General features: G+C 31.8%; 3 protein-coding genes, 1 long non-coding RNA gene and 1 other non-coding gene across 7 annotated transcripts in view; 2 read left to right on the forward strand and 3 right to left on the reverse strand.

Annotated features, from left to right (window-relative positions):
- LOC143895626 (uncharacterized) overlaps window positions 1–26,091 on the reverse strand; it is a 127,131-nt gene that overhangs the window by 37,448 nt on the left and 63,592 nt on the right. The window lies entirely within an intron of this gene.
- Window positions 1–26,091, forward strand: part of Numb (NUMB endocytic adaptor protein) — a 71,578-nt gene that overhangs the window by 9,311 nt on the left and 36,176 nt on the right. The window lies entirely within an intron of this gene.
- LOC143895646 (U1 spliceosomal RNA) lies at window positions 4,273–4,436 on the forward strand. The gene has a single exon (XR_013256387.1). It is a non-coding gene; the product is annotated as a U1 spliceosomal RNA (small nuclear RNA).
- On the reverse strand, window positions 10,124–12,830 carry LOC143895531 (uncharacterized). Its single transcript, XM_077402727.1, has 4 exons — window positions 12,702–12,830; window positions 11,677–11,826; window positions 10,694–10,975; window positions 10,124–10,478 (listed from the first exon to the last, which is right to left on the reverse strand). Exons 1-4 carry the CDS (start codon window positions 12,759–12,761, stop codon window positions 10,305–10,307), a joined length of 666 nt encoding a protein of 221 aa, XP_077258853.1. The 5' UTR covers window positions 12,762–12,830; the 3' UTR covers window positions 10,124–10,304.
- LOC143895525 (uncharacterized) lies at window positions 21,059–25,008 on the reverse strand. 2 transcript variants are annotated; one of them, XM_077402719.1, is made up of 6 exons: window positions 24,852–25,008; window positions 23,186–23,335; window positions 22,880–22,999; window positions 22,570–22,689; window positions 21,588–21,869; window positions 21,059–21,375 (listed from the first exon to the last, which is right to left on the reverse strand). In XM_077402719.1, exons 1-6 carry the CDS (start codon window positions 24,894–24,896, stop codon window positions 21,178–21,180), a joined length of 915 nt encoding a protein of 304 aa, XP_077258845.1. In that variant the 5' UTR covers window positions 24,897–25,008; the 3' UTR covers window positions 21,059–21,177. The 2 variants fall into 2 exon arrangements, with proteins under 2 accessions (XP_077258845.1, XP_077258846.1); XM_077402720.1 differs by lacking the exon at window positions 22,570–22,689.

Genomic DNA, 26,091 nt, shown 5'->3' on the forward strand with positions numbered 1-26,091 from the left:
TATATATATATACATATATAAAATTCTATATCTTTATTTATATATATATATATATATATAATTCTATATCTTTTTGAATAAATTACAAATGATTATTAAATATATAATATTGAAATACAAATTGGAAGGCCTTTGCGAAATGAAAGGAATACAAATATGTGTCAATATTTAAAGTGAACTGAAAAATTATTTCATATACTTAGTTTTGACCAAACGCGGACACGACTTGACAACGCGAATGAAGCTTCAGGCTTTAATCCGCAATATCGATTTGATAATATGCTGAAGTGCATGGGATTTAGTACCACAGATTTAATAGAGATGCGCATGTGTACATACATACATTGTAGCAGATGATTTAACGTATTCTATATACTTCATAGCTCGCACATACGTATGTATTACATACATATACCTACACACAAAGTATTTTTATCTCTGAATTCTTGGCACGCACTTTATAGTGCGAGAAAAAGTAAAATATGTGTCGTCTTTATGACGGATAGCATTATTAGTCCAGTCACTATGTACATTTAAAAAAGACATAATTCTGACCCAGGATTTTTCTTTTTGGGGGTGTTGGGGGGATCAAGAAAAGCTTAATCTCAAGTTTTCGACCTTTGTTTCCCGCTTGCTTTTTTTACGGGAGTAAAAAATGTGAAAAATGGTTTTTCCGCGATAATTCGGTTTCTAATAAAGTTACAAGGTCGAATCGGAGCTCATTTTAAAGTTTTTTTTACGCTCTACAAATTATGTCGTATGACATTTTTACGTATGATCGATTGTTTTCGAGACATCGAACGAGAAAGGGAAATAAAAAAGTATGAGAGATATTTAGTTTTTTCTTTTTACTCATTATTGTCGTCCAAAATTGCAAAAATGCTTCAAATGAAACTTGTAGAGCGTAAAAAAACCTACAATTTTTATTTGTTATTCATTTCATTTCGTTGAAAATTACGCCTTGTAGAGCGCCTCAAAGTGGAGAGTCGTCGCCATCGCGTCAGCGATAAAGTATTTCTTTCTTATAAACTTACTTCACAAATATTGTCACTTAGATATAAAACTGCACGCTTTCATGTATTCTTCAATGAAACGGTAAGTGTAATTAAGAAAACTTGACGGTTTCAAAATAGCTACAATAATTTCAGGCTTTGCAAGATTTATTTGCAACTTTGAGGCGTAGTGCGATATGGAATTTTCAACGAAATTAAAGTAATAAATAAGAACATTTTACGAATTTTATTGCTGTGCAAGTTTTATTTGAAGCGTTTATACAGATTCGTGTGCGAAAAACGATAAAATAGAAAAAAAACGAACAAAAATGCTCAATTTTTCCTTTTCTCTTTCGATATCTCGAAAACTATCGATCGTACGCCAAAATATCACTGAACGTAACTTGTAGAGCGGGAAAAATCCTATAAAAAACACCTATTATGTTACTTATTTGCGTCAATGAAGTCGGAAATCTTAGCGAAAGCGTTCGGTGCCGCGTATCGACGTAACCAACGCGCCGCTAACGCGATGACGACGACTCTCCACTTTGAGGCGCTCTACAAGGCGTAATTTTCAACGAAATAAAATAAATAACAAATAAAAATTGTAGGTTTTTTTACGCTCTACAAGTTTTATTTGAAGCATTTTTGCAAATTCGGACGACAATAATGAGTAAAAAGAAAAAACTAAATATATCTCTCTCATACTTTTTTATTTCCCTTTCTCGTTCGATGTCTCGAAAACAATCGATCATACGTAAAAATGTCATACGACATAATTTGTAGAGCGTAAAAAAAGCTTTAAAATGAGCTCCGATTCGACCTTGTAACTTTATTAGAAACCGAGTTATCGCGGAAAACCATTTTTTCACATTTTTTACTCCCGTAAAAAAAGCAAGCGGGAAACAGAGGTCGAAAACTTGAGATTAAGCTTTTCTTGAGCCCCCCAACACCCCCCAAAAGAAAAATCCTGGGTCAGAATTATGTCTTTTATAATCCGTTTTTTTGTACATAGTGACTGGACTATATGACGAATGGCGCAAACGTGTGTTCCGTAAAGCATTGACCTTGTTGGCTTGCGATCCGGTATTACGCAAATCCACCGTCTCTAAGGTTGCACAGTAAAGGCGGGCGCGCGGGGCGAAACTGAATAATGAAGACACCTTGCCACCTTCGGCAACGAATGTTTAAGCAGTTATATTGTCACGAGTCTCAAGACCGTCGTGCGCTCGCGAATTTGTTGAAATCGTATATTTCCCAGCGGGAAAATTTACGCTTCGTTGGGTACGCTCATTGAGTATTAATCGCGACTAGTCGCAGCGGATTATCGCAAGGTTACCCTATTTTCTTTCTTGCATAACATCGCAATTGTTTACGAATATATTTGACTTAAATTAATTTAAGTCATAATTCACATCAGATATTTCTCTTTCCCTTTTTTTTCGAAACTAACCTCACTGATGCTTTTATTAACGGTATCTTCTTAATATGAATCGAGAGGATGAGCTTTTTGGTCGTGTGAAGATTTATTGCTTTCTGTTGTTATTAGGTATATTATTTTATTAAAATATTGAAGAATTTTTATTTTATTGATTTTTTCTTCTATTTGTACTTTCGTTTATATTATTTAAATATATTTTGTACATTTTTATATACGCGCAACAGAAAATACTTTACTTATAATGGAAGAGTAATATTGTGTGCATATTATGTACCAAGTAATTTTTTTTCTGCGGGGAATCGAGACTCGAAAACTTTCATTTCAAATCTTTCGCTATTTCCCGGTAAACTTTTCTTTTCACAAGGATCGAGAAAATTCAATAGACGCCCGAGAGATGTTTGAGACTATTATACATTGCAAACGTTACTTCTGCCATTACGTTTACGTTACTTCGCAGCAAACGTATGGAAACTTGAGAAGCTTTCTCGAGAGAACTCGATCCTAACATCTATCGTCTCGAACCATCAAAAAAACATTTTTAAGTAATTATATTTTATATTGGCTTTACGAGTTTTCGATTTTCCTTATTTTGATAGAATTATTTCCTTACTTTGATATATTATCTTATTTATGTATATTTTACTTTGTAATTGATATGCTATAAAAAATGATCGAGATCTCTGCATAATTGCGTTATTGCACATTGCACAAAACACTCGAAAGAATTTGATCTCTAACAAAGTAATTAATAGTATATGTCCTATTGGTCTATTTACAAAATGATTTTTTTTTTTTTTGATAAATTAAAAGCAAAATTTAACACACGGATGCGAGAAGAAAGGAATTTTTTCATTCTCGCTAGAAGTGATGAGATTGTAAATAAACTCTGTTAATTGGTATAAAGACCTGGTGGCTCTATAAATATTTACGGCAGATCGAGCACGTTGCGTTTTCGTTCATCGCTTTGCTGGTCCCTTCTGCGTCACAGCTTTCAACTCTCCGAGCTTATTTATTTATTTTTGTGCAATTAAAACACAGCCGAAATGATATTCCGACACGAGAACGTGAATTAGCAATGGTATATTTCCCGGAGAATTCGTTGCCTGTTAAACTACGTGACGTGAACTTTGTGTAAACCGTTTATCTCATTACGGGAATTATGCGAAAATACCGAGAAATGCAACAAGAAAATAATCTCCTTAATTTCGAGAACTTGCGAAGAGAAATGCCGTAACATTTTATGTTACTGCAAACGCGAGTTTGTATGTTCAATAGTTTCAATAGTTTGAAGGTTATAAAAATCGAGGAATTTTTTTAGATATAATTTAACCATGCAATATGTACTATACATATAAATTAAACAATACAGAGATTTAGAATTATTCTGTTGACGATCATTTTTGGTTAATTTAAAATTATCGCAAATTAAATTAAATTTAGAAATTTATTAGGCTTCTTACGATGTACTATATTTTCAATATGACATATGGATAATTCAGGAAGTCCATTAGATGTAAATAGAAGCAAAATAGAATGCGTAGTATCATGTGAAACTTGATAGAATTACCTCAAGCATTTTGCTGCGGTTATTTATGTGATTTAAGTCGCTTCAAATTATCCATGGAAATTAACAAACGTATCCTTTTCGCGAAAGGCCCTTCGTTATTTTACGTCATATATAGCAGAATTCAATCGTTGCTATATAGACAACTTTTTGTTTATCCCGATGCAATGATAATGCATCGCGACCGCTAGAGGACGTCGAATGATAAACAGTTTCTCGTATGCAAAAAACAGCCACGAGTGCAATTAAAACAGATACCCGGGAGCTTCGCTCTATAACTTACTTGGCGCGGAGGAAACCGTGATCATGAAGGCGGTTCCTTCTGGGCGAGGCCTTGCCATTGCACCACGGTGAGGCTGACCCTTGCGAATACCCCTAACGTGGGTATATCGAGCGCACAATTTTTGATAGTCGGGATCTGCGTACGCGCTGTCCCGGATATGCAAAACCAAAAAATAAAAAGACATTTCTTCTAATTTCTGATTGTAACACATGCATTGTTCACTTTTTGCAATTAAAGAAAGATTTTTAAATGAAACATTTATCAAATAACGTTTTATGTTTTTGGAAAATTGCTGCTTTATATTTTTAGTAAACCATTATTCACACATAAATTTTGTAATAATTTTGATAAAGATTATTGTTATGTAAAAAAATAAGAATTCTATTGTAACGAGATGATTATATACTTGCTATTAAAAGAAATAAATAAAAAATTAAAATTAATTATTATAATTAACTTTATATTGTATTTTATTTTATATTGAATTAAATTTATTGTTAATATGTTACAAATTGTCGGCACAGTGATTTTACCGTCACTCAATTATTTATGATGTGTACGTCTGGTTTAAAAAACTAAAACTATATATATTTTAATGAATTACCTCATGAAATGTATGGTGTGATGATATCAGACAATGAGTTATATATACGTATACGTTTATCTTTTGACATCTCTAAATTGTTGATTCCTTGAAACACTCATTGTCTGATATCATCACACCATACATTTCATGAGGTAATTCATTAAAATATAGTTTTAGTCTTTTAAACCAGACGTACACATCATAAATAATTGAGTGACGGTAAAATTACTGTGCCGACAATTTGTAACATATTTTACGTCGATTGTCTCTAGCGAGATTTATGATAAAATTCCCCTGGCAGATACGATCGGTATAACAATGAGATGAACAGAAAGCGTGAATGCGTTACGGAAACTATTTGAATTATATGTCGAAATGACCTGCGGTTAGTTTTCTTTCGAGAGTGCAATAATACGTGTGCGTGCGTATATTGGATATTGGTTTGCTCCTGCTTTTTCCATGCCGCATATTACAAAATTTTCATGCCTGCTGAAATTGAAATGTCGGCAGTGCTCGCGCTTGTTTGTTTTATTTCACAATTTGCCAATGATAAATTTTGCCTCTAGCTTTCTCGTACTATTCATGTTTATTCATTGAAAGCTGTAGTATTACGTAAAGGTAGTATTATTTAGCAACAACACAAACGTGTATTAAATAAGGCATGTACTATATACTTACGAAAATATTGGCTATTCCACAAATAAGAAACGTACCGTACTAACTCTGGTACATGAACAGTTTTATTTGCTCTGTTTCAATTTTTCAGTATTTTACATTTGATTTAGCACTGCTCACATTGACTGATTTAGTCAGTTATAATTTTGTTACTTTAGTATTTTTACTAATTGACTAAATTCACCAAATCAATGGCAAATATATATTATCGATTATTTTCTGATTTGAATAAATATTATACCACAATGAAACTCTTCTTTTTTTCTATAATTTTCTATAATTTAGGATTATAATTCGAGAATGATGATAAAGAAACACAATTATTATATATATTAATTTTTATTGTGCAGATCTATTTTTTTCCCGCGGACAGATCCGTTGTAACCCGGCATGTATTGATTTTCGGAGCGGGTGGATGCGAAATCGTCGAGGAGAGGAACGTAGGGAAACTTCTACTATATCTCTCCGTGGTACTTCTTTTTCCTATCTTGTGTTTTCCCATCTTGCCATTATCCTTTGATCGTAACGCAAAACATATCTATAGTCGTTGATGAAATTCGTGAGGGACGTGCATTTATGTCGAATATTTATGTCAAAATATTAATTGCATAATTATAAAAGAAATGTCGTGCAAAATAAATTCAATTTAAAATTAGTATAGATTATGAATATAGCCATTGTTAATTATTATTGGCCAAATTAGCCAAATTGTAAAATTAACGAATGCAATTATTATTATAATATTACTTAATAATGAAATATCGGTATATTCATGCTCTTAGAAATATAAAAATATTGAAAAGATACACGAGGAATAATAAATAACAGTTATTTTGAAATATTTTTATATGATTGACTTTAACTATGCGTTTCAGTATGAAACAATACATAAAAGTATATATATTTTATATATATGCTTTTTGAGGCATTGTGAATAGTTATAATAATTCCTAACAATATTCAAATTGCTCAAAATGTCGATTTTAATTGTTTAAATTATAATTGTTGTGTTGAAACTGTAGATTAAGACAGATGTGTGAATCGCTGGATAAATGGACGTTTGAGAAACAATTTATCTACATTGGATTAAATCATTAATTTCATTGTTTGTGACGGTTTCATGATGCCATTTTACTTTTTATTTATCAATTTATGTGCTATACTCGAAGAATATAAGTTTTGTTTGATAAAAACATTACATAAAATAACTGATAAAAAATTTCAATTTGTTAAAATAATATAATTCACAAAACAAAGAACTGAAAATCCAATGTACCTATTTGTTTATTTTGCTATTTTTGTACTAACAAGAATTAATGGAACATTTACACGCAGCGAGTGAGTAGATTTGCGTTTTATCAACTCGACGCCGACTTTGTAACCATATCTCGTGGTTTGCATGGATTTGCGGTTTCATACTCGCGTTCACGACAGTTCTTGGTAATCCTGTAAAACTGTCGTGCAGACGCAGAATGTATGTGGTGCTTTGTTTTAATGTTCATACCGGTGCACCTGCAATAACGGAGAAAAATAAAATTAAAATTTTCCAAAAATGAATTAAACGTAAAGAAACATAGAAAAATTTGTAAATTTCTTTAAACAGCATGTGTATCATGTGTGATGTCAAAAAATTTAATTAAAAGTATTTATTATAAAACATTAAAATTTAACAAATAAGTATTATTAAGATTTAAGAGATTTTTAAAATCTTTCATTTTACAAATAAAAAAATTTAATTAAAGAAAATAAATTGATTTCTATGAAAAACAAAGAAATTGATATTCGATATCGATTTAATATGTGTGGAACATATTTTGGAACATGTTTTATAGCTTTTATAATATATATACATATATGTACAATCAATACTAACGATTGATAGAGTTGTCTTAGAAAGTTGCACGTTTATTCTTGAGTTCTTAATGATAGATTTTTTTTCTTTAAAATTATTGATAAACGTGTGAATTGGGGGGTATTTGAAGAGGATGCTGATATACAATTTTTGTTAAAAAGAAAAACGCTTAATCTCAAAAGGTCCTTGAGTATGAGCGTGCCTGAGACGGCATTTTCTCATCATCACAAACCATCTTCTTTTCGAGAATTACTGACTGTACTTAAGAAAACGAGTCGAGACAAATAGCACTGAAATGGATTAAACGGGGTCTTATTGTGTGCTAAACAAAAAACATACTTCTATACCTTAATTTATTAAATTCTTCTTTAATTCTTTTTTTTAATATGAAAAGTTTATCTTTAATAAAAATTGAGCTGTGGATTATTATTAATACAGACATTAAACAATTTTTTGCTTTATAATATTTCTTACTTAAATTAAAGAAAAGATAATTTTATTTTTTTGTGAAATATAACGCCATCTAAATAAAGAGAAAAACGTAAAAATTTTGTATTACTAAAATAATGTTGAAAAATAATATTTAACATAAATGTACATAAATAAATTTGAAATATTTATTTATATGTATGTATATAGAGACGTGTGGGATAAGCAGATGCTAAGGTGTTACGCCCTGTGTTATAGGCAACCATTCGTTCCTACAATGCGGTGTAGATAGGTTTGATTGCACTAAGGCGTTGTGCAGTGACAAAGATATGACTCAAACAGGAGGTTGACGAACTTCATTCACGCTTCCCTTTGTTGCCAGTTCTTGCTGCAACTTTGTTAACAAAGCGCTTTGTCCACGATTGCTTTAGAAGTATTTTGAAATGTTTATTCATATAATTAAACATTTACTGTGAAATTATCGTGAACCGTGATAGACGTGAGACGTGATATTTTATTGAAAAAATAAATAAATAAATTTAAATAACAATTTGTGTAAATCTGTTATAGGTAATCTTAATATATATAATTATATTATATATACTATATACTATATATTATATATATCCTATATATATATACTTATTTATTATATTATACGCTCCTACTCTTATACCCCTTTAATTCTAATTATTTTAAATATATATATGACAAAAATATGAGAAAATAAAAATCGTGGCCTCTATATGTGTGCGTAAAATTATTATTGCTATTGCATATTTTAGAAGAAACTAACTGATTTCTGCTATTATAAATAATTTTTCAATTTATCCAATGCTACAGCAGAATCAGTTTCATGGGGGTAATAGAAAAATTTTGCCAAATAAATTTAAAAAAAAAAGTCAGTTTGTTACTATAATAAATTTTCTTTTGTTACTTACCTATAGATATAGTGGCACTGCTAACTACTAGATGGTTTAGTTTTATGAAAAACTTGGCATGTATGTGTAAAAGAGCAAGTTAATTATTCAAATTCAAGACATTTAAGATCGGCATAATATTAATAGGTATTATAACCACACATATATAAATGACAAGATTTTTGACAATTTTTTTTAAACATATTACCAAACAGTATTCTTGTATATTTTATATAACATCTTTTTTTACTTTTATTTATAGAATACACTGATGGCGCAATTTGGCCACTAAAATACCTTGTACATATAATAATTGGTGAAATCATTTAGAATAGAGCAAAATTTGTTGTGTCACAGTCTCTTTTTTTCTGTTTTTAAGTAATGATTATGAGAAATTGCTAGTCATTAATTATGCGATAGCATATATACTTTCGATTTCAGGATCATTTTTTACTTTCCTGAAAACATTTTACATTTTTTTGCACTTCTTGTTTTCTATGACGCACTCACAATTCATATCACTTTTACTGCTTTTTGTGCTTTCCTGCCGTGAGTGACATTATTATAATTAATACGATTACTCAGCTATTGATGAGTAATCATGTAGCGATCACCGGGAGCAGTAGTGTTTGGTTCACTTTTTTCAGTACGCAATTACCATGTTTATGATATTTTTCATGTATATGCAAAATGACAGGATATTGTCGAAGAAAGAATTACCGTTGTCTAACATGGAATATAAATTTTTATTAAAGTCTTGGTCGCGTTGTTGTGCAGCACCTATCCGACTGTTTTGTGTCATACACGATGTTCACAACTCCGTGACATTTTTCTCTTGGATGTGTGTTTTCTTGTTCACTCTTTCATTTACTTATTCATTTCTCGCTCTTTTTTATTTTGCCAGATACTCTCACATTCTTCCTTCATTTTACTCTTTCTCTTTTGATTGACAATCACACATTTACATTTATTGATTATATCTAAGGCGCTTTTATTAATATAATTTTATTTCTTAAATTTTAGTTGTGTATATTTTGTTATTACTTTTGATAACTGTGTATATTTTTAAAATCTCGGTTTATTAAATTTTATAAAAAAATTTTTTGAGCATTTTTTGCTTTTATTGAGCAAGTATATAATTTCTTAAACTGTCTATTGAAATGCAACATAATAAAATTAATCAATTTAAGCTCTTCGGATTAATATAATTATCTGTAATGTATACCATATAATTCTATATATTCTATATAATTTAGTTTTTTTTTTAATTAGGTAGTCATAACACAAATGTTATTATTTATTGATTATATTTTATATTTTGTGGAAAATATATGTGCAGTGTGAGAAAAAAATCTTGTATCATACAATACACTCGCAGTGGTAATGTGTTTAATTTACATATTTATTATATTACAATATATATATACATATACTATACATATATGTATATATATATACATATATGTGTGTATATATTGAAATATATAATATATACATACATAGTTAAAAATAGAAGTACATTAATCAATAAATGATTTACGATTTAAATGGTTGAAGGACATTTATGTATAGCATTGTTGGACGTCTTTGATGAGTTTATCAGCATTTGAAGAGATTAATTGCAGAACTGTTGACACAAAGCATGTACCCATACTTGGGAAAATTTTAACAAGTTCATTTGCATCAAGCACAGCTTCCCACATTTTGAGTAGTATTTTAAAATGGTCCTGCGTATTCTGAAAAAGTATATTATGTTTTTTTAAACAGTCTTTTAAAAAATTATAATTTAATCAAAGTTTGGTATAAAAGTTTTTAATGCATTAGAATGCAAGAGTATATTTAATATTATTGGTGTTGTTTTATATATTATAAGAAATATTTACAAATTTGTTATAATAAGAGTGCTTATTTAAGAATTTAGACAGATAAGAATTAATTGACATATACTTACTGTACTAAAGCATTGACCTATTTGAGTTATTTCCCAAGGAGTTACGAGTTTTTGGGTACAGTTAGCAATATCTTGAAAACCTTTTCCCAGAAGGCTTGTCAGATTATTTACTGTATCGGACAATTTTTGAATGTCTGTACTGTAAGTTTGTGTTTCATTTGAAATGCATGTTTTGAAAACCGCTATTAAATTATTGCTCATTTGTTGTGCGTCGCTATATAATTTCTTGCATCCTGTAGAATTCTGAAGTTGAGATTTGGATGATTCAAGTTTATTTTGTATCTGTCAATATAAATTTTTAAAAATTAGCAGCATGTAACTTTGAAGCATTGTCATTAAAATTTTCTTCATAAAAATCAATTTTTTTTAAGATACTGTGAGGCTCAATGCTATTGCATTCTAAAATAAACTAAAGCATAGAATTTTATTCAAAATACCATCAGTAATTGAATAGATATTTAATACCTACTTCTTGTGAAGGAGATATAACATTTTCTTGTTTTTTTTTAATTATAAACTTTGTTTTAAATTATATGACATTGTGAGATTATGAAAGTGGACATCTAATTATTCTTTGCATTTTTACTGTAATTTTGTGAATGCTACTTATCTGTAATATCTATGTTTATCAACATTGATATACGATTGACTTTTTCTATTTATTTTTGCTTTTATTTTTAATGATATAGATCAACCATTTGAAATCAACGTGTGTATTAAATATAAATATAGAGGTTTAAAAATATAATTGGATGTATCGTTGAATAAAAAAATGGGTTAAATATATAAAAACTTTTACGAATATAATTTAATAAAATATCTGATATAAAATATAAAATGTAATATTTTTGCTCCGCAATGTAAATTAAAGTTAAAACTGTTTATTTCTTAATGTGGAATAATACAGAAATATATATAACTTTTTTATACGACTTCATATTTATGTTTTACATTTTGATAGCCAAATTTAAATTAAATCTTACGTCAGAAATTAATCCCTTCCCACGATTTTCGACTTCTTGTTCCGCATTATTTACATTTCCACGCGCATCTGTAACTCCGCTTTTCACACCACCCAATATGGAATCTAGCCCCGATGTATCAAAAATTCCAGCTTCTGCTGTTTGAAAAACCTAGAATTAAATAAATAATTTGATTAATATTATATCAATATGTGACATATAGACATATGTGTATAATTATTTCAAATAGTGCAGAGAGAGGAGGAGCAGGAGGAGGAGAGAGAGAACAGAGAGAGAGAGAGAGAATATCACAATTTATAAGTTATAAAATAAATATTAAGGAGGCTGGTGTTACCGTCACACATTGCGTGGCAGGTGGTGAGAAGATGCTATATGATGGAACATTAATCTCAAAAAAATTTAAAGTTGAGCATAGGGCTAGTTTTGGAGATACGGGAGGGTTAAAGTGGCCAAGTTCCCAATATTGTTCAAGTACAATAGACACATAAAGGAAGTTAATCTTCCATTCGAAACATTTTTTTGTATCTCTATCTGTTTTTCAGAAATTCAGCAAAAACTTCTTTTGGGGATAATTTTACCAATTTAAAAAAGTAAGCAACAGGGGTGAAAGAGGTGAATTTTTAATACAGTGGTCAGAGAATTATTTGGACTAATTTTATTTAAAATACCATTATTATCAAAAAAAGTTTTAACTTTCTTTTTGTCTATTGTACCTACTTGGACAATATTGGGAATTTGGCCATTGTGACCCGTGTATCTTCAAAACTAGCCCTATACTCAACTTTAAATTTTTTTGAGATTAATGTTTCACCATATATAGCATCATTTGGCATACAATTTGATTCAAACTTCGAGGGCCACCAAAATAGGCTAAAAACGTGTGATTTTAGGGTCACTCAAAATTAATACTTATCGTATTGATTTGAGCAATCAATCTCCTTAAATAAAACTTTTTAAAATTTTTAATAAATATTAAATTTTTATAATCCAAACAACTGTTTTAGATAAGAAATCGAGAAACTTACGCAAACAGCTACGATGATGCAACTTATGATAGCAATTTTTGTCATTGTTCTAACTTGCATGGGGCATATTACTTATTTTTGCGACTTCTAGAATAATACTCCTATTTTTGAAGTAAAATTTGCGTTTATATAAGATATTCGCTTCCAACTTTTAGGTATCGTGGTGATATGCAAATTAACTTGTCAAGCTGTCAATACTTACATTAATATGTAATAGCTTACATTAATATGTATATAGATACTCTAATTAGCTTAAGTAAGAAAATTGTAATGACGAACAAAATACATTACTCAAAAGAGAATTTTAGATAATTTTTTTATGATATAACATTATGATATGTATCCATGTTTAATCTAATTTGATTATAATAATTTTAGATACCTCTCATATATGAATATGTAACTTATAGAACTTTTAAAACAGTCTATTTTGTTGTGTAATAATGGGACACATGAATTTTGAGAGAAAATTTTGTAATGGTAATTTCTCACAAATAATGTCATACGTTTAATAATATTTTATTAAATAAATATTATTTATAATTTTTTATTATTATTTGCAATACAGCTATTGTAAGCTGTAAAAAGCTACTGTTGTGAAGGTTGATTAGAAGTGAAATAGTGGAAAGAGAAATCATATTAGAATAAATCTAATAATTATTATATAAAAACATTGATAAAGGAATTCTAAGTATTTCAAAAAATTGACTACAAGTTTTGTTTAAAAATTCAATGCAAGTTGAAATTTTTTTGAGGAATTATTTTTTATGTAAGTACCAAAATTATTGATATGTTAATTGCTCCTAAATTTTTTTGGTTTCATCAAAAACGGTACTAAAACAAGATTTTTGAAAGTATGATATATATTGTATTATTGGTCAGCATTATGTATATAGACCTTTTAATGTCTATAATTATACATAGACATTTATATATGTCTTTATCACTGTATTGTACCTAAGACACGTAAGTTTTTTTGTAAACGTGGATCCATGTGCATTGCTAAGAAGTATGCAATAGCGCAGAACCGCGTCATGCGCATTGAACATGTTAATCTTTTTTCTCAGTGACACATTTCCGTAAATTCAAACAATTTGTGTAATAAATGTAATAAGCCAAACATTGAAATGTTTATAATTTTATACAATAATCTTCAATTAATGTCATCAATAGAAGAAATTGCAGTATAATGTAAATGACTCGGCAGTCTCTGGTGCAGTTATTGTTCGAAATTTGCATAAAGTATATTTTACAATTTGCATGAATTTGCAACTCTTCTAGTGTATAACCATTCTTGATGACGTTATAAAATTCTTTCATGCATGGAGTATATACGTTGCTCTGTTTTAACCTTTCCAACGACTAAGTTATAATTGGTTGTGTGTAAATTATTTTGTAATATCGATAGAAATGGCAATTTTAGCTTAAAGTATTCTTACAACATATCTTACATTACTATCGATATTTATGTTTGAATGTATATACAAATTACAAATACATGCTATTTATCAATATCTTTTCCTTGACAAATCACTGACAATGAGTACTATTTTGTTTTACTACATATATATCTAATATTAAAATCAAATATGTCATTGACTCGTGAAAATGTCAACAAATTAATAAACAGTTATACGAGTCAGGTGCAGTACGTGGTGCACAAGTAAAGAAAAACGAATTACAATGTATATAATATACATTATATACATCTATTTCAACTTGATAAACTGCGAGCCGATTATTTGTTGGACTTGAAACACAGCTATCGTTGGAACATTAATACCCTTTCCTCCCTAGGGAATTAAATTGACGCAATTCACGGAATAAGGAATAAGGTTCTAGGTTTGAATTCTGGCTGAGGTAATATTTTTTCGCAATAAATTTTTTACAGTTTTTTAAAATAATTATATCGCGTCGATTTAATTCCAGGGAGGAAATGGTATTAATGTTTCAACGATAGCTGTGTTTCAAGTCCAACAAATAATCGGCGCGCAGTTTATCAAGTTGGATAGATGTATATGTAATATTAGTATATTATATACATTGTAATTCGTTACTTCTGTAACTATTAATTTTTTTACTTGAGCACTACTTATTACCGCGCCTGATTTGTATAGCTGTTTATTAATTTGTTAATATTAAAATCTATACTCATTCTTTTAATATCTTATTCTTTTATTCTTCATTTTATTATTCTGTCTTTTTCTTATATTCTATTGCTTTTTTTGCCACTTGCCAGTCAAATCAATTATCTCTATTTATTAACCTCACATTTTCAGATAGTGTTGAGAATACAATTTCCGTACTTTATATGTTCGCGATCAAATCACCATTATATGTATATTCACAGTTTTGTTTACGGACCAATCACGTTGGAGCGCCCGAAGCGCTATCGTATCTACTATCTAGTTACTTTTATTCATTGCCTACGGGTGTGTTCTCTTCGCGCCTTTTTTTTTCACAGTTATCACACTTTACTTTTGTCTCTCGTTCAAGTAATAAATATTACCTGCTGTGTATATTCCTGTGTGTTTCAATACGCCCTGCTAACAGGTTATGGGCCCAGAAAATACGCGAAGAATAATCCCGTTGAGTCTATCGAACAGATAAGGCGTAAAAACGATACGAGAGCGTCGATCGTACTACGAGCGTCGGATACTGAGAATCGCTTCACGCTACCGACGAGGGATCGCACATCACGCGGAACTCGAAGCACGGTACAGTTGAATTGAAGTCGGAATTGAGTTAGACGCAAAATCACAAGCAAGAGGCAGCACACACGTACGTAACCTCCTTGTTGTTGCACGCGGGAATTAAACTAACCTATTTCAGAAAGAGAAATGGCTCACACAAATATTGTGAATTCCACACGCATTGAGACACTAAACAGAGACAATTATGATACGTGGCGCATCCAAATAGAAGCACTATTAATAAAGAACGATTTATGGGATTACGTGTGCGGTAACAACGTAAAACCCGAACTCGTCGGTGAAGGCGCAGCACTCGCCCGAGCGCAAGATGCACGTAATGCCTGGATTTCGCAGGATCGGAAGGCGAGATCTGATCTTATTCTCTCTATCTCCCCATCGGAACTCAAGCAAATTCGCGGATGCGAGACATCGAGGGACATTTGGTTAAAGCTAGAAGCCACCTACGCATCAAAGGGACCGGCACGTAAGGCAACTTTATTAAAGCAATTAGTGCAACACAAGCTATCAGACGATGGCGATGTACGTGAGCATCTCTCAAAATTTTTCGATACGGTCGACAAGCTTAACGCGATGGACGTAGAAATGAACGGAGATCTCCTTACCATTATGCTGCTTTATAGTCTGCCAGATTGTTTTGAAAACTTTCGGTGCGCTATTGAGACGCGCGATACGCTACCCGATGCAGAGTCTCTCAAGATCAAGATCATCGAGGAGAATGATGCTAGAATCCGAAGATCGGACCATAACGAATCCAAAGCGATGTTTGCCAAGCAAAATCCCAAAGGATCGCGGAATAATTCAAACAATGATCCAGGTAAGGCAAAAACGTTTAAGAAGCCAAAATATAAGTGCAATTTTTGCAGAAAACAAGGGCATAAAGAATCCGAATGTTACTCCAAGAAGAAGAAGCAGGATGAAGCAAAGGCTGAAGCGAAGGCTGAAGTCAAGGCCGAAGCAAAGGCTAACTGCACTGAACTTAGTTTCTTTACCAACAAGGATAGCTGTTCAAAAATTATGCCCGAGGATCAAGATTGGTGTCTCGACAGTGGTTGTACCTCCCACTTGTGCAACGATAGAGACTCGTTTCTGCGTTTCCAAAATACGGACAGTAAAATAAAATTGGCGAATGCATCTACCGCCGAGGTAAAAGCAAGAGGAGATGTCGAACTGACAGCATGCCACGAGAAGATTAATAAGTCCATAAACTTAGAAAATACTTTATACGTTCCTGAGCTGAGAACAAACCTGATGTCTGTTGCAAAGATAGTGGACAAGGGCCATGAAGTCGTCTTTAAGAAAACTCACGCTGTTATTCAAGACATTCAGGGGAATGCCCAGATGATTGCCAAACGACGAGGAGATTTATTCTACTTGAGCTCCTCCCATCAAGAGGCCAATGCCGCAGTCAATATCAAATCAAACGAAGACGAACTGTGGCATAGACGCTTTGGTCATCTCAACTACGGAGACTTGAGAGCGATGAATAAGAACTGCAACGTCATCGGCATGGACTTCAAGGAAACCAACCAAATCCGTAATTGCAAGGTATGCCTCGCCGCAAAATTGCCACGTCAACCCTTTCCTACGAGAGTCGATAAATCGTCCGAAAAGCTACAAATCGTTTACACGGACGTTTGCGGCCCTATGAGGACTGTATCTAACGGAGGAGCACGATATTTCATGACCGTGATCGACGATTATAGTCGATGGTGCGAAGTATTCTTTTTGAAATCCAAGGACGAAGCACCCTCCAAAATAATAGAGTATGTGCGATTTGCCGAGAGGCAGACTGGCTTGAAGGTTAAAGCCATTCAATCTGATAATGGTACCGAGTATTGCAATAGGACTTTGGATTCATTTTTCAAGACGGAAGGTATCCAGCGCAGGCTCTCCACCGCTTACACTCCACAACAGAATGGCGTCGCTGAACGCAAGAATAGAACACTGGTCGAATCAGCAAGATGCATGCTCACTCAAGCTAACCTCCCGCACAGCTTCTGGGCTGAAGCCATCGCAACGGCGAATTACATTCGCAACAGATGCATCTCTAAAAGTTTGGTTCAGGGCACTCCGTATGAGGCATGGACCAGTAAGAAGCCGAATGTCGAACACCTTCGTATTTTCGGTTCCAAAGTTTTTGTTACAGATAACGTGCCCAACAAAGGAAAGTTCCAGCTCAGAGCGACGGAGGGCATATTCGTGGGCTATTCTAACGAATCTAAGGCCTATCGCGTTTGGATCCCGAGCTTAAAGAAAATTCGCATTTCAAGGGACATCAAATTCTTTGACGAACAATCCTCAGAGAATGAGCGCGAGGACACCACTAACCACGACAAGACGGCCTGCAGCGATGCGACACCGAACGTTGACCATCCCACTACAACGGAGATCGCCATCAACCCAGGAACAGGGGAAGACATTGAACACGCCGCTATAGATGAACCTGACGCTTCCGTGCACGATCAACCTATCAGGCAGGATGACGATGCAGATGTAGAGCAAACAACGCACGAGAAACGGGGGCCAGGAAGACCCCGATTGATACGCACCGGTAATCGAGGACGTCCAAGCAAACAGTACAATATGGTACGTACTGACGCAAATCAAGGTTCGTCGAGTGGAGAGGCGCATCAAAACGAGGATCCCACCTCATCTGTCGCAAGCGATTCCGACGAGGACGGTTGGTACGACGCTTTCTCTGGTATGTGCATGGCTGAGATTCTGTTTTCGCAAGCTATAGCCGGCGACGATGCTGAAGAATGGAAGGACGCCATTTATGAAGAGATGAAGTGTTTGGTCGACAACGACACGTGGGATATCGTCGAGATGCCCGCAGACGCGAAAATCATCGGATCGAGGTTCGTTCTTCGCAACAAGCTTGGCGCAGACGGACTGCTAGAGCGTCGCAAGGCTAGATTGGTTGCAAAGGGATTTTCACAACGTCCCGGAGTTGACTTCCGCGAAACGTTTGCCCCGGTCGCACGACTTTCATCACTTAGACTTCTGGTCGCTCTTTCTGCTACATCTGATTTAAAAATCACGCAACTTGATGTGAAAACGGCCTACTTAAATAGTAACATAGACACGGAGATCTACATTTCGAAGCCTGAGCTGCTCGAAGAAATGCTTAGAAGAATAATTCATCAGGAATCTGGTACCGAATTAGCATCTAAAGCCAAGAAGATGCTATCCCAATTGATTAACGGTAACCGGGTTTGTCGACTCAACAAAGCCCTCTACGGCCTTAAACAAGCTGGACGTCAGTGGTACGAGACACTTAAGGATGTCCTTCAACTACTTGGTCTTCTTCCAATCAAGTCGGATCCATGCGTATTTGTTGACAAGAATGGCGATCAAACCTTTGTTTTAATATACGTGGATGACATCATCATCGCATCCAAGGATTCAGGGAGAGCAGATCAAATTAAGAGAGGACTGTCGCAGCGATTCAAAATTAAGGATCTTGGTGAAGCCAAATACTGCTTGGGGATCGAGATTCGTCAAGAAGAGAAGCAAATCCGTCTATCTCAGGCCGGCTACATCCGTGAAATCCTGAATAGATTTGGCATGATCGACTGCAAGCCTTCTAGGACGCCTTTGGTTGTTGGGTCAAGGCTATTGAAGGAAGACGCTACCGAAAATAGAGATAACATACCCTACAAGGAACTCACTGGCGCCCTTATGTATGTCGCAATGGGAACACGTCCAGACATTGCACACGCCGTGAGCGTTCTTTGCCAGTTCAACGATTGTTATAACGAGTCACACTGGTCAGCTGCAAAGCGCGTGTTGAGATATTTAAAGGGTACCATAAATTATGGTCTCAATTACACAAGAGTCAACGAAGGATTAGTTGGCTATGTCGACGCCGATTGGGGAAATTGCAGAATTGACAGGAAGTCATACACCGGCATGGCATTCGTTCTTGCTGGTGCCGCAATCTCATGGGGATCAAGGAAACAGCGCACGGTCGCGTTGTCATCCACGGAGGCAGAGTATCTGGGACTCACCGATGCGGCCAAAGAAGCGGTTTACCTCGTCCAGTTTTTGAAGGAACTGGGCCTTGGAAATCTAGCCACTGTTACCCTTTACAACGACAATATGGGCGCTGCCCATTTGGCTAAAAATCCTATTCATCACGCCAGGTCAAAACATATTGACATTCGTTGTCATTTCATTCGTGAAGCCTTGTCCGGAGGGACGATTCAACTAAGATACCTTCCTACTGAGGAAATGGCAGCGGATATGCTTACAAAGGCACTTTCATCACCTAAACACGAGAACTGCTGCGAAACTATGGGGATTGGTCCTACTGAAAATCCAGCCATGTAATCACGAAATTGAGGGAGAGTGTTGAGAATACAATTTCCGTACTTTATATGTTCGCGATCAAATCACCATTATATGTATATTCACAGTTTTGTTTACGGACCAATCACGTTGGAGCGCCCGAAGCGCTATCGTATCTACTATCTAGTTACTTTTATTCATTGCCTACGGGTGTGTTCTCTTCGCGCCTTTTTTTTTCACAGTTATCACACTTTACTTTTGTCTCTCGTTCAAGTAATAAATATTACCTGCTGTGTATATTCCTGTGTGTTTCAATACGCCCTGCTAACAGATAGTAAAATTTGCCTTTAATTATAGTTCTTAAATATTATAAGGCGTTCTTCATATTTTCTGTGGTATTCCATAATATTGAGTAATGTGGGAATTATAAATTATTTATTGAATAAATTTTATTTCTATATATTGATAATTAAATATGCGAGAATGATAGGCAGCGATTACATATATAGTAATGATAAGGTAGCAGCAAAAATATTCTTGAAATATTGCAATTTTGCGATGTTCGCCATTAATGCAGCTATTATAGATGTATGCAGTGGTTTATTTTATTTCAAAAGTCTTTCGTTAAAAATGTTATTATGAAATATTTATTAATAACTGAATTTGTGTATGACAACTTTTTAAATGTATGAGAATATATTAAAATTAAATTATCTTAAAAAATAAATGGTAATTCTGCGTTAGACTACGTTAGATTTAGTCGATTTAAATGAAAATTATTCATTTATTCTGAAGGCATTGTTTATTATAGCTGGTCAAAGTTTCGGAGATTTATCGTTTGGTCATGGTATGTTTGATGGTGCATTTTTCCAATTTTCATTTCTTGCTCTTTTTTTATTCTGCCAGATACTCTCACATTCTCCCTTTATTTTACTCTTTCTCTTTTGTTTGTCAATCACACATTTACATTTACTGATTATATCTAAGGCGTTTTATTAATATAATTTTATTTCTTAAATTAGTTGTGTATATTTTGTTATTACTTTTGATAACTGTGTATATTTTTAAAATTTCGTTTTATTAAGATTTGTAAAAACATTCTTTGAGCAAAGTTTTGCTTTTATTGAGCAAGTATACATATAATTTCTTAAACAATCTATTGAAATGCAACATGATAAAATTAATCAATTTAAGCTTTTCAGATTTATATAATTATCTATTATATAATTTAGTTTTTTAATTAGGTAGTTATAACACAAATGTTATTATTTATTGATTATATTTTATATTTTGTGGAAAATATATGTGCAGTGTGAGAAAAGGCTCTTGTATCATACAATACACTCGCAGTGATAATATGTATGATTCATATATTTATTACATTACAATATATACATACATACATGTATACATATATTGTAATATATATACATACATAGTTAAAAATAGAAGTACATTAATCAATAAATGGTTTACGAATTAAATGGTTGAAGAACATTTGTGAAGCATTGTTCCACGTCTTTGACGAGTTTAGCAGCATTTGAAGGGACTGATTGGATAACTGCTTTCTGAAAGCAATATCCCACAGTTGGGAAAAATAGAACAAGTTTATCTGCAGCAAACATTACTTCCTCAATTATGACAGGTATTTTAGTAAGGTCTTGCGGAATCTGAAAAAGTATATTAGGTTTTTTTAAACAGTCTTTTAAAAAATTGTAATTTAATCAAAGTTTGGTATAAAAGTTTTCAATGCATTAAAATGCAAGAGCATTTTAATATTATTGGTGTTGTTTTATATATTATAAGAAATATTTACAAATTTGTTTTTAAGAGTGCTTATTTAAGAATTAAGACAGATAAGAATTAATTGACATATACTTACTGTACTGAAGCATTGAGCTATTTGAGTTATTTCCCAAGGAGTTACGAGTTTTTGGAAACAGCTTACACCATCTTGAAAACTTTTTTCTAGAACGCCTGTCAGATTATTTACTGCATTGGACAATTTTTGAATGTCTGTACTGTCAGCTTGTATTTCAGTTGAAATACAGGTTTTGGAAACCGCTATTAAATTATTGATCATTTGTTGTGCATCGCTGTATACGTTAGTGCATCCTGTAGAAGTCTGAAGTTGAGATTTGGATGATTCAAGTTTATTTTGTATCTGTCAATATAAATTTTTAAAAATTAGCAGCATGTAACTTTGAAGCATTGTCATTAAAATTTTCTTCATAAAAATCAATTTTTTTTAAGATACTGTGAGGCTCAATGCTATTGCATTCTAAAATAAATAAACTAAAGCATAGAATTTTATTCAAAATACCAGTAATTGAATAGATATTTAATACCTACTTTTGTGAAGGAGATTAACATTTTCCTGTTTTTTTTATTATAAACTTTGTTATAAATCATATGACATTGTGAGATTATGAAAGTGGACATCTAATTATTCTTTGTATTTTTACTGTAATTTTGTGAATGCTACTTATCTGTAATATCTATGTTTATCAACATTGATATACGATTGAATTTTTTTATTTATTTTTGCTTTTATTTTTAATGATATAGATCAACCATTTGAAATCAACGTGTGTATTAAATATAAATATAGAGGTTTAAAAATATAATTGGATGTATCGTTGACTAAAAAATTGGGTTAAATATATAAAAACTTTTACGAATATAATTTAATAAAATATCTGATATAAAATATAAAATGTAATATTTTTGCTCCGCAATGTAAATTAAAGTTAAAACTGTTTATTTCTGAAAATGTGGAATAATATAGAAATATATATAACTTTTTTATACGACTTTATATTTATGTTTTACATTTTGATAGCCAAATTTAAATTAAATCTTACGTCAGAAATTAATCCCTTTCCACGATTTTCGACCTCTTGTTCCGCCTTTCTTACATTTCCAAGTGCATCTGTAACTCTGTTTTTCACACCACCCAATATGGAATCTAGCCCCGATGTACCCTTTTACGAATATAATTTAATAAAATATCTGATATATAAAATGTAATATTTTTGCTCCGCAATGTAAATTAAAGTTAAAACTGTTTATTTCTGAATATGGAATAATATAGAAATATGTATAACTTATTTATACGACTTCATATTTATATATGTTTTACATTTTGATAGCCAAATTTAAGTTAAATCTTACGTCAGAAATTAATCCCTTTCCACGATTTTCGACCTCTTGTTCCGCCTTTTTTACATTTCCAAGTGCATCTGTAACTCCGCTTTTCACACCACCCAACATGGAATCTAGCCCCGATATACCCTTTTGCGAATATAATTTAATAAAATATCTGATATATAAAATGTAACATTTTTTCTCCACAATGTAAATTAAAGTTAAAACTGTTTATTTCTGAATATGGAATAATACAGAAATATATATAACTTATTTATACGACTTCATATTTATGTTTTACATTTTGATAGCCAAATTTAAATTAAATCTTACGTCAGAAATTAATTTCTTTCCACGATTTTCGACTTCTTGTTCCGCCTTTTTTACATTTCCAAGCGCATCTGTAACTCCGCTTTTTACACCACCCAATATGGAATCTAGCCCTGATGTATCAAAAATTCCAGCTCTTGCTGTTTGAAAAACCTAGAATTAAATAAATAATTTGATCAATGTTATATCAATATGTGACATATAGACATATATGTATAATTATTTCAAATAGTGCAGAGAGAGGGGGAGGAGAGAGAGAGAGAGAGAGAATATCACAATTAATAAGTTATAAAATAAATATTAAGGAGGCTGGTTGCCGTCACACATTGCGGGGCAGGTGGTGAGAAGGTGCTATATGATGGAACATTAATCTCAAAAAAGTTTAAAGTTGAGCATAGGGCTAGTTTTGGAGATACGGGAGGGTCAAAGTGGCCAAGTTCCCAATATTGTTCAAGTACAATAGATACATATAAAGGAAGTTAAAACTTCTTTGAGATAATATAGTGGTATTTTGAATAGAATTAGTCCGAATGGTTCTCTGACCACTGTACTAAAAATCTACCTCTTCCATCCCTGTTGCTTAACTTTTTAAAGGAGTGAAACTACCCTCAAAAAAAGTTTTTGTTGAATTTCTGGAATACGGATAAAGATACGAAAAAAATGTTTACAATAGAAGTTGTTTGTCTAGGAATTCTGCATAAATAGGTTTGTTTTATTTTTTTGTAGGACTTATTCTTTGACCGGAAACTGTACCTAAAGAAAGATAATTTTTGAAAATAAAGGGAATTTTCTCGGAACCATCATCACAAAAATATATAAGTGTCAATATTTTAAGATATAATTGTAGAAGGATTTTAGTTATTTTAAGTATTGCGTTATCTTAAATATTTTGATATAAGATGCTTTAAATATCATATGCGATGTAATCACACTTCGCAATATTTAAGACAACTAAAATCTTTTTACAATTATTGTATATCTTAAAATATCGACACTTATTTTTGTAATAATAGTTCCTTATATATATAAGAGAGTATTCCTTTTATTTTCAAAAATTTTCTTTTTTCTGGCACAGTTTCCGGTTAAAGAGTGTACAAAAAAATAAAACATACTTTTTTTGTGCAGAATTCTTAGACAAACAACTTCCATTCGAAACATTTTTTTGTATCTCTATCCGTTTTTCAGAAATTCAGCAAAAATTTCTTTTGGAGGTAGTTTTACCAATTTAAAAAAGTAAGCAACAGGGGTAAAAGTGGTAAATTTTTAATACAGTGGTCAGAGAACTATTCGGACTAATTTTATTCAAAACACCACTATTATCAAAAAAGTTTTAACTTTTCTTTGTGTCTATTGTATTTGGACAATATTGGGAATTTGGCCACTTTGACCCTGTGTACCTTCAAAACTAGCTCTATACTTAACTTTAAATTTTTTTCGGATTAATGTCCCATCATATAGCATCGTTTGGCACACAGTTTGATTCAAATTTCGAGGCCCACCAAAATAGGCTAAAAACGTGCCATGCGACTTTAGGGTCACTCAAGAACTAATTCTTATCATATTGATTTGAGCAATCAATCTCCTTAAATAAAACTTTTTAAAATTTTTGATAAATATTAAATGTTTATAATCCAAACAACTGTTTTAGATAAAAAATCAAGAAACTTACGCAAACAGCTACGATGATGCAACTTATGATAGCAATTTTTGTCATTGTTCTAACTTGGCGTATTACTTATTCTTGCGACTTCTAGAATAATACTCCTATTTTTGAAGTAAAATTTGCGTTTATATAAGATATTCGCTTCCAACTTCTAGGTATCGTGGTGATATGCAAATTAACTTGTCAAGCTGTCAATATTTACATTAATATGTAATTACTCTAATTAGCTTAAGTAAAAAATAGTAGTGACGAACAAAATACATTACTCAAAAGAGAATTTTAGTTAATTTTTTATGATACATTATGATATATATTCATGTTTAATCTAATTTGATTATAATAATTTTAGATACCTCGCATATATGAATATGTAATTAACTTATAGAACTATTAAAACAGTCTATTTTGTTGTGTAATAATGGGACACATGAATTTTGAGAGAAAATTTTGTAATGGTAATTTCTCACAAATAATGTCATACGTTTAATAATATTTTATTAAATAAATATTATTTATAATTTTTTTTTATTATATGTGCAATACAGCTATTGTAAGCTGTAAAAAGCTACTGTTGTGAAGGTTGATTAGAAGTGAAATAGTGGAAAGAGAAATTATATTAGAATAAATATAATAATTATTATATAAAAACATTGATAAAGGAATTCTAAGTATTTCAAAAAATTGACTACAAGTTTTGTTTAAAAATTCAATGCAAGTTGAAATTTTTTTGAGGAATTATTTTTTGTGTAAGTACCAAAATTATTGATATGTTAATTGCTCCTAAATTCTTTTGGTTTTATCAAAAACGGTACTAAAACAAGATTTTTGAAAGTATGATATATATTGTATTATTGGTCAGCATTATTTAATGTCTATAATTATACATAGACATTTATATATGTCTTTATCACTATATTGTACCTAAGACACGTAATTTTTTTTGTAGACGTGGATCTATGTGCATTGCTAAGAAGTATGCAATGGTGCGGAACCGCGTCATGCCCATTGAACATGTTAATTTTTTTTTCAGTGACACATTTCTGTAAATTTAAACAATTTGTGTAATAAATGTAATAAGTCAAACATTGAAATGTTTATAATTTTATACAATAATCTTCAATTAATATCATTAATAGAAGAAATTGCAGTATAATGTAAATGACTCAGCAGTCTCTGGTGCAGTTATTGTTCGAAATTTGCATGAAGTATATTTTAAAATTTGCATGAATTTGCAACTCTTCTAGTG

This window comes from Temnothorax americanus, unplaced genomic scaffold (assembly GCF_048541705.1).
Source record: "Temnothorax americanus isolate GAGA-0224 unplaced genomic scaffold, ASM4854170v1 Scaffold16, whole genome shotgun sequence".
Classification (NCBI taxonomy): Eukaryota; Metazoa; Arthropoda; class Insecta; order Hymenoptera; family Formicidae; genus Temnothorax; species Temnothorax americanus.

What these genes read in the sequence shown, in the direction of transcription:
- LOC143895525 (XM_077402719.1), bottom strand. Translation starts at nt 24,896, where the DNA reads ATGACAAAAATTGCTATCATAAGTTGCATCATCGTAGCTGTTTGC. An exon ending in GAAAGAAATTAATTTCTGAC is followed by an intron (nt 23,000 to 23,185) that starts GTAAGATTTAAT and finishes TATTCGCAAAAG; the next exon opens with GGTATATCGGGGCTAGATTC. An exon ending in TAGCTCAATGCTTCAGTACA is followed by an intron (nt 21,376 to 21,587) that starts GTAAGTATATGT and finishes ATACTTTTTCAG; the next exon opens with ATTCCGCAAGACCTTACTAA.
- LOC143895531 (XM_077402727.1), bottom strand. Translation starts at nt 12,761, where the DNA reads ATGCAAGTTAGAACAATGACAAAAATTGCTATCATAAGTTGCATCATC. An exon ending in GGAAGGGATTAATTTCTGAC is followed by an intron (nt 10,976 to 11,676) that starts GTAAGATTTAAT and finishes TTATATTGACAG; the next exon opens with ATACAAAATAAACTTGAATC. An exon ending in TAGGTCAATGCTTTAGTACA is followed by an intron (nt 10,479 to 10,693) that starts GTAAGTATATGT and finishes ATACTTTTTCAG; the next exon opens with AATACGCAGGACCATTTTAA.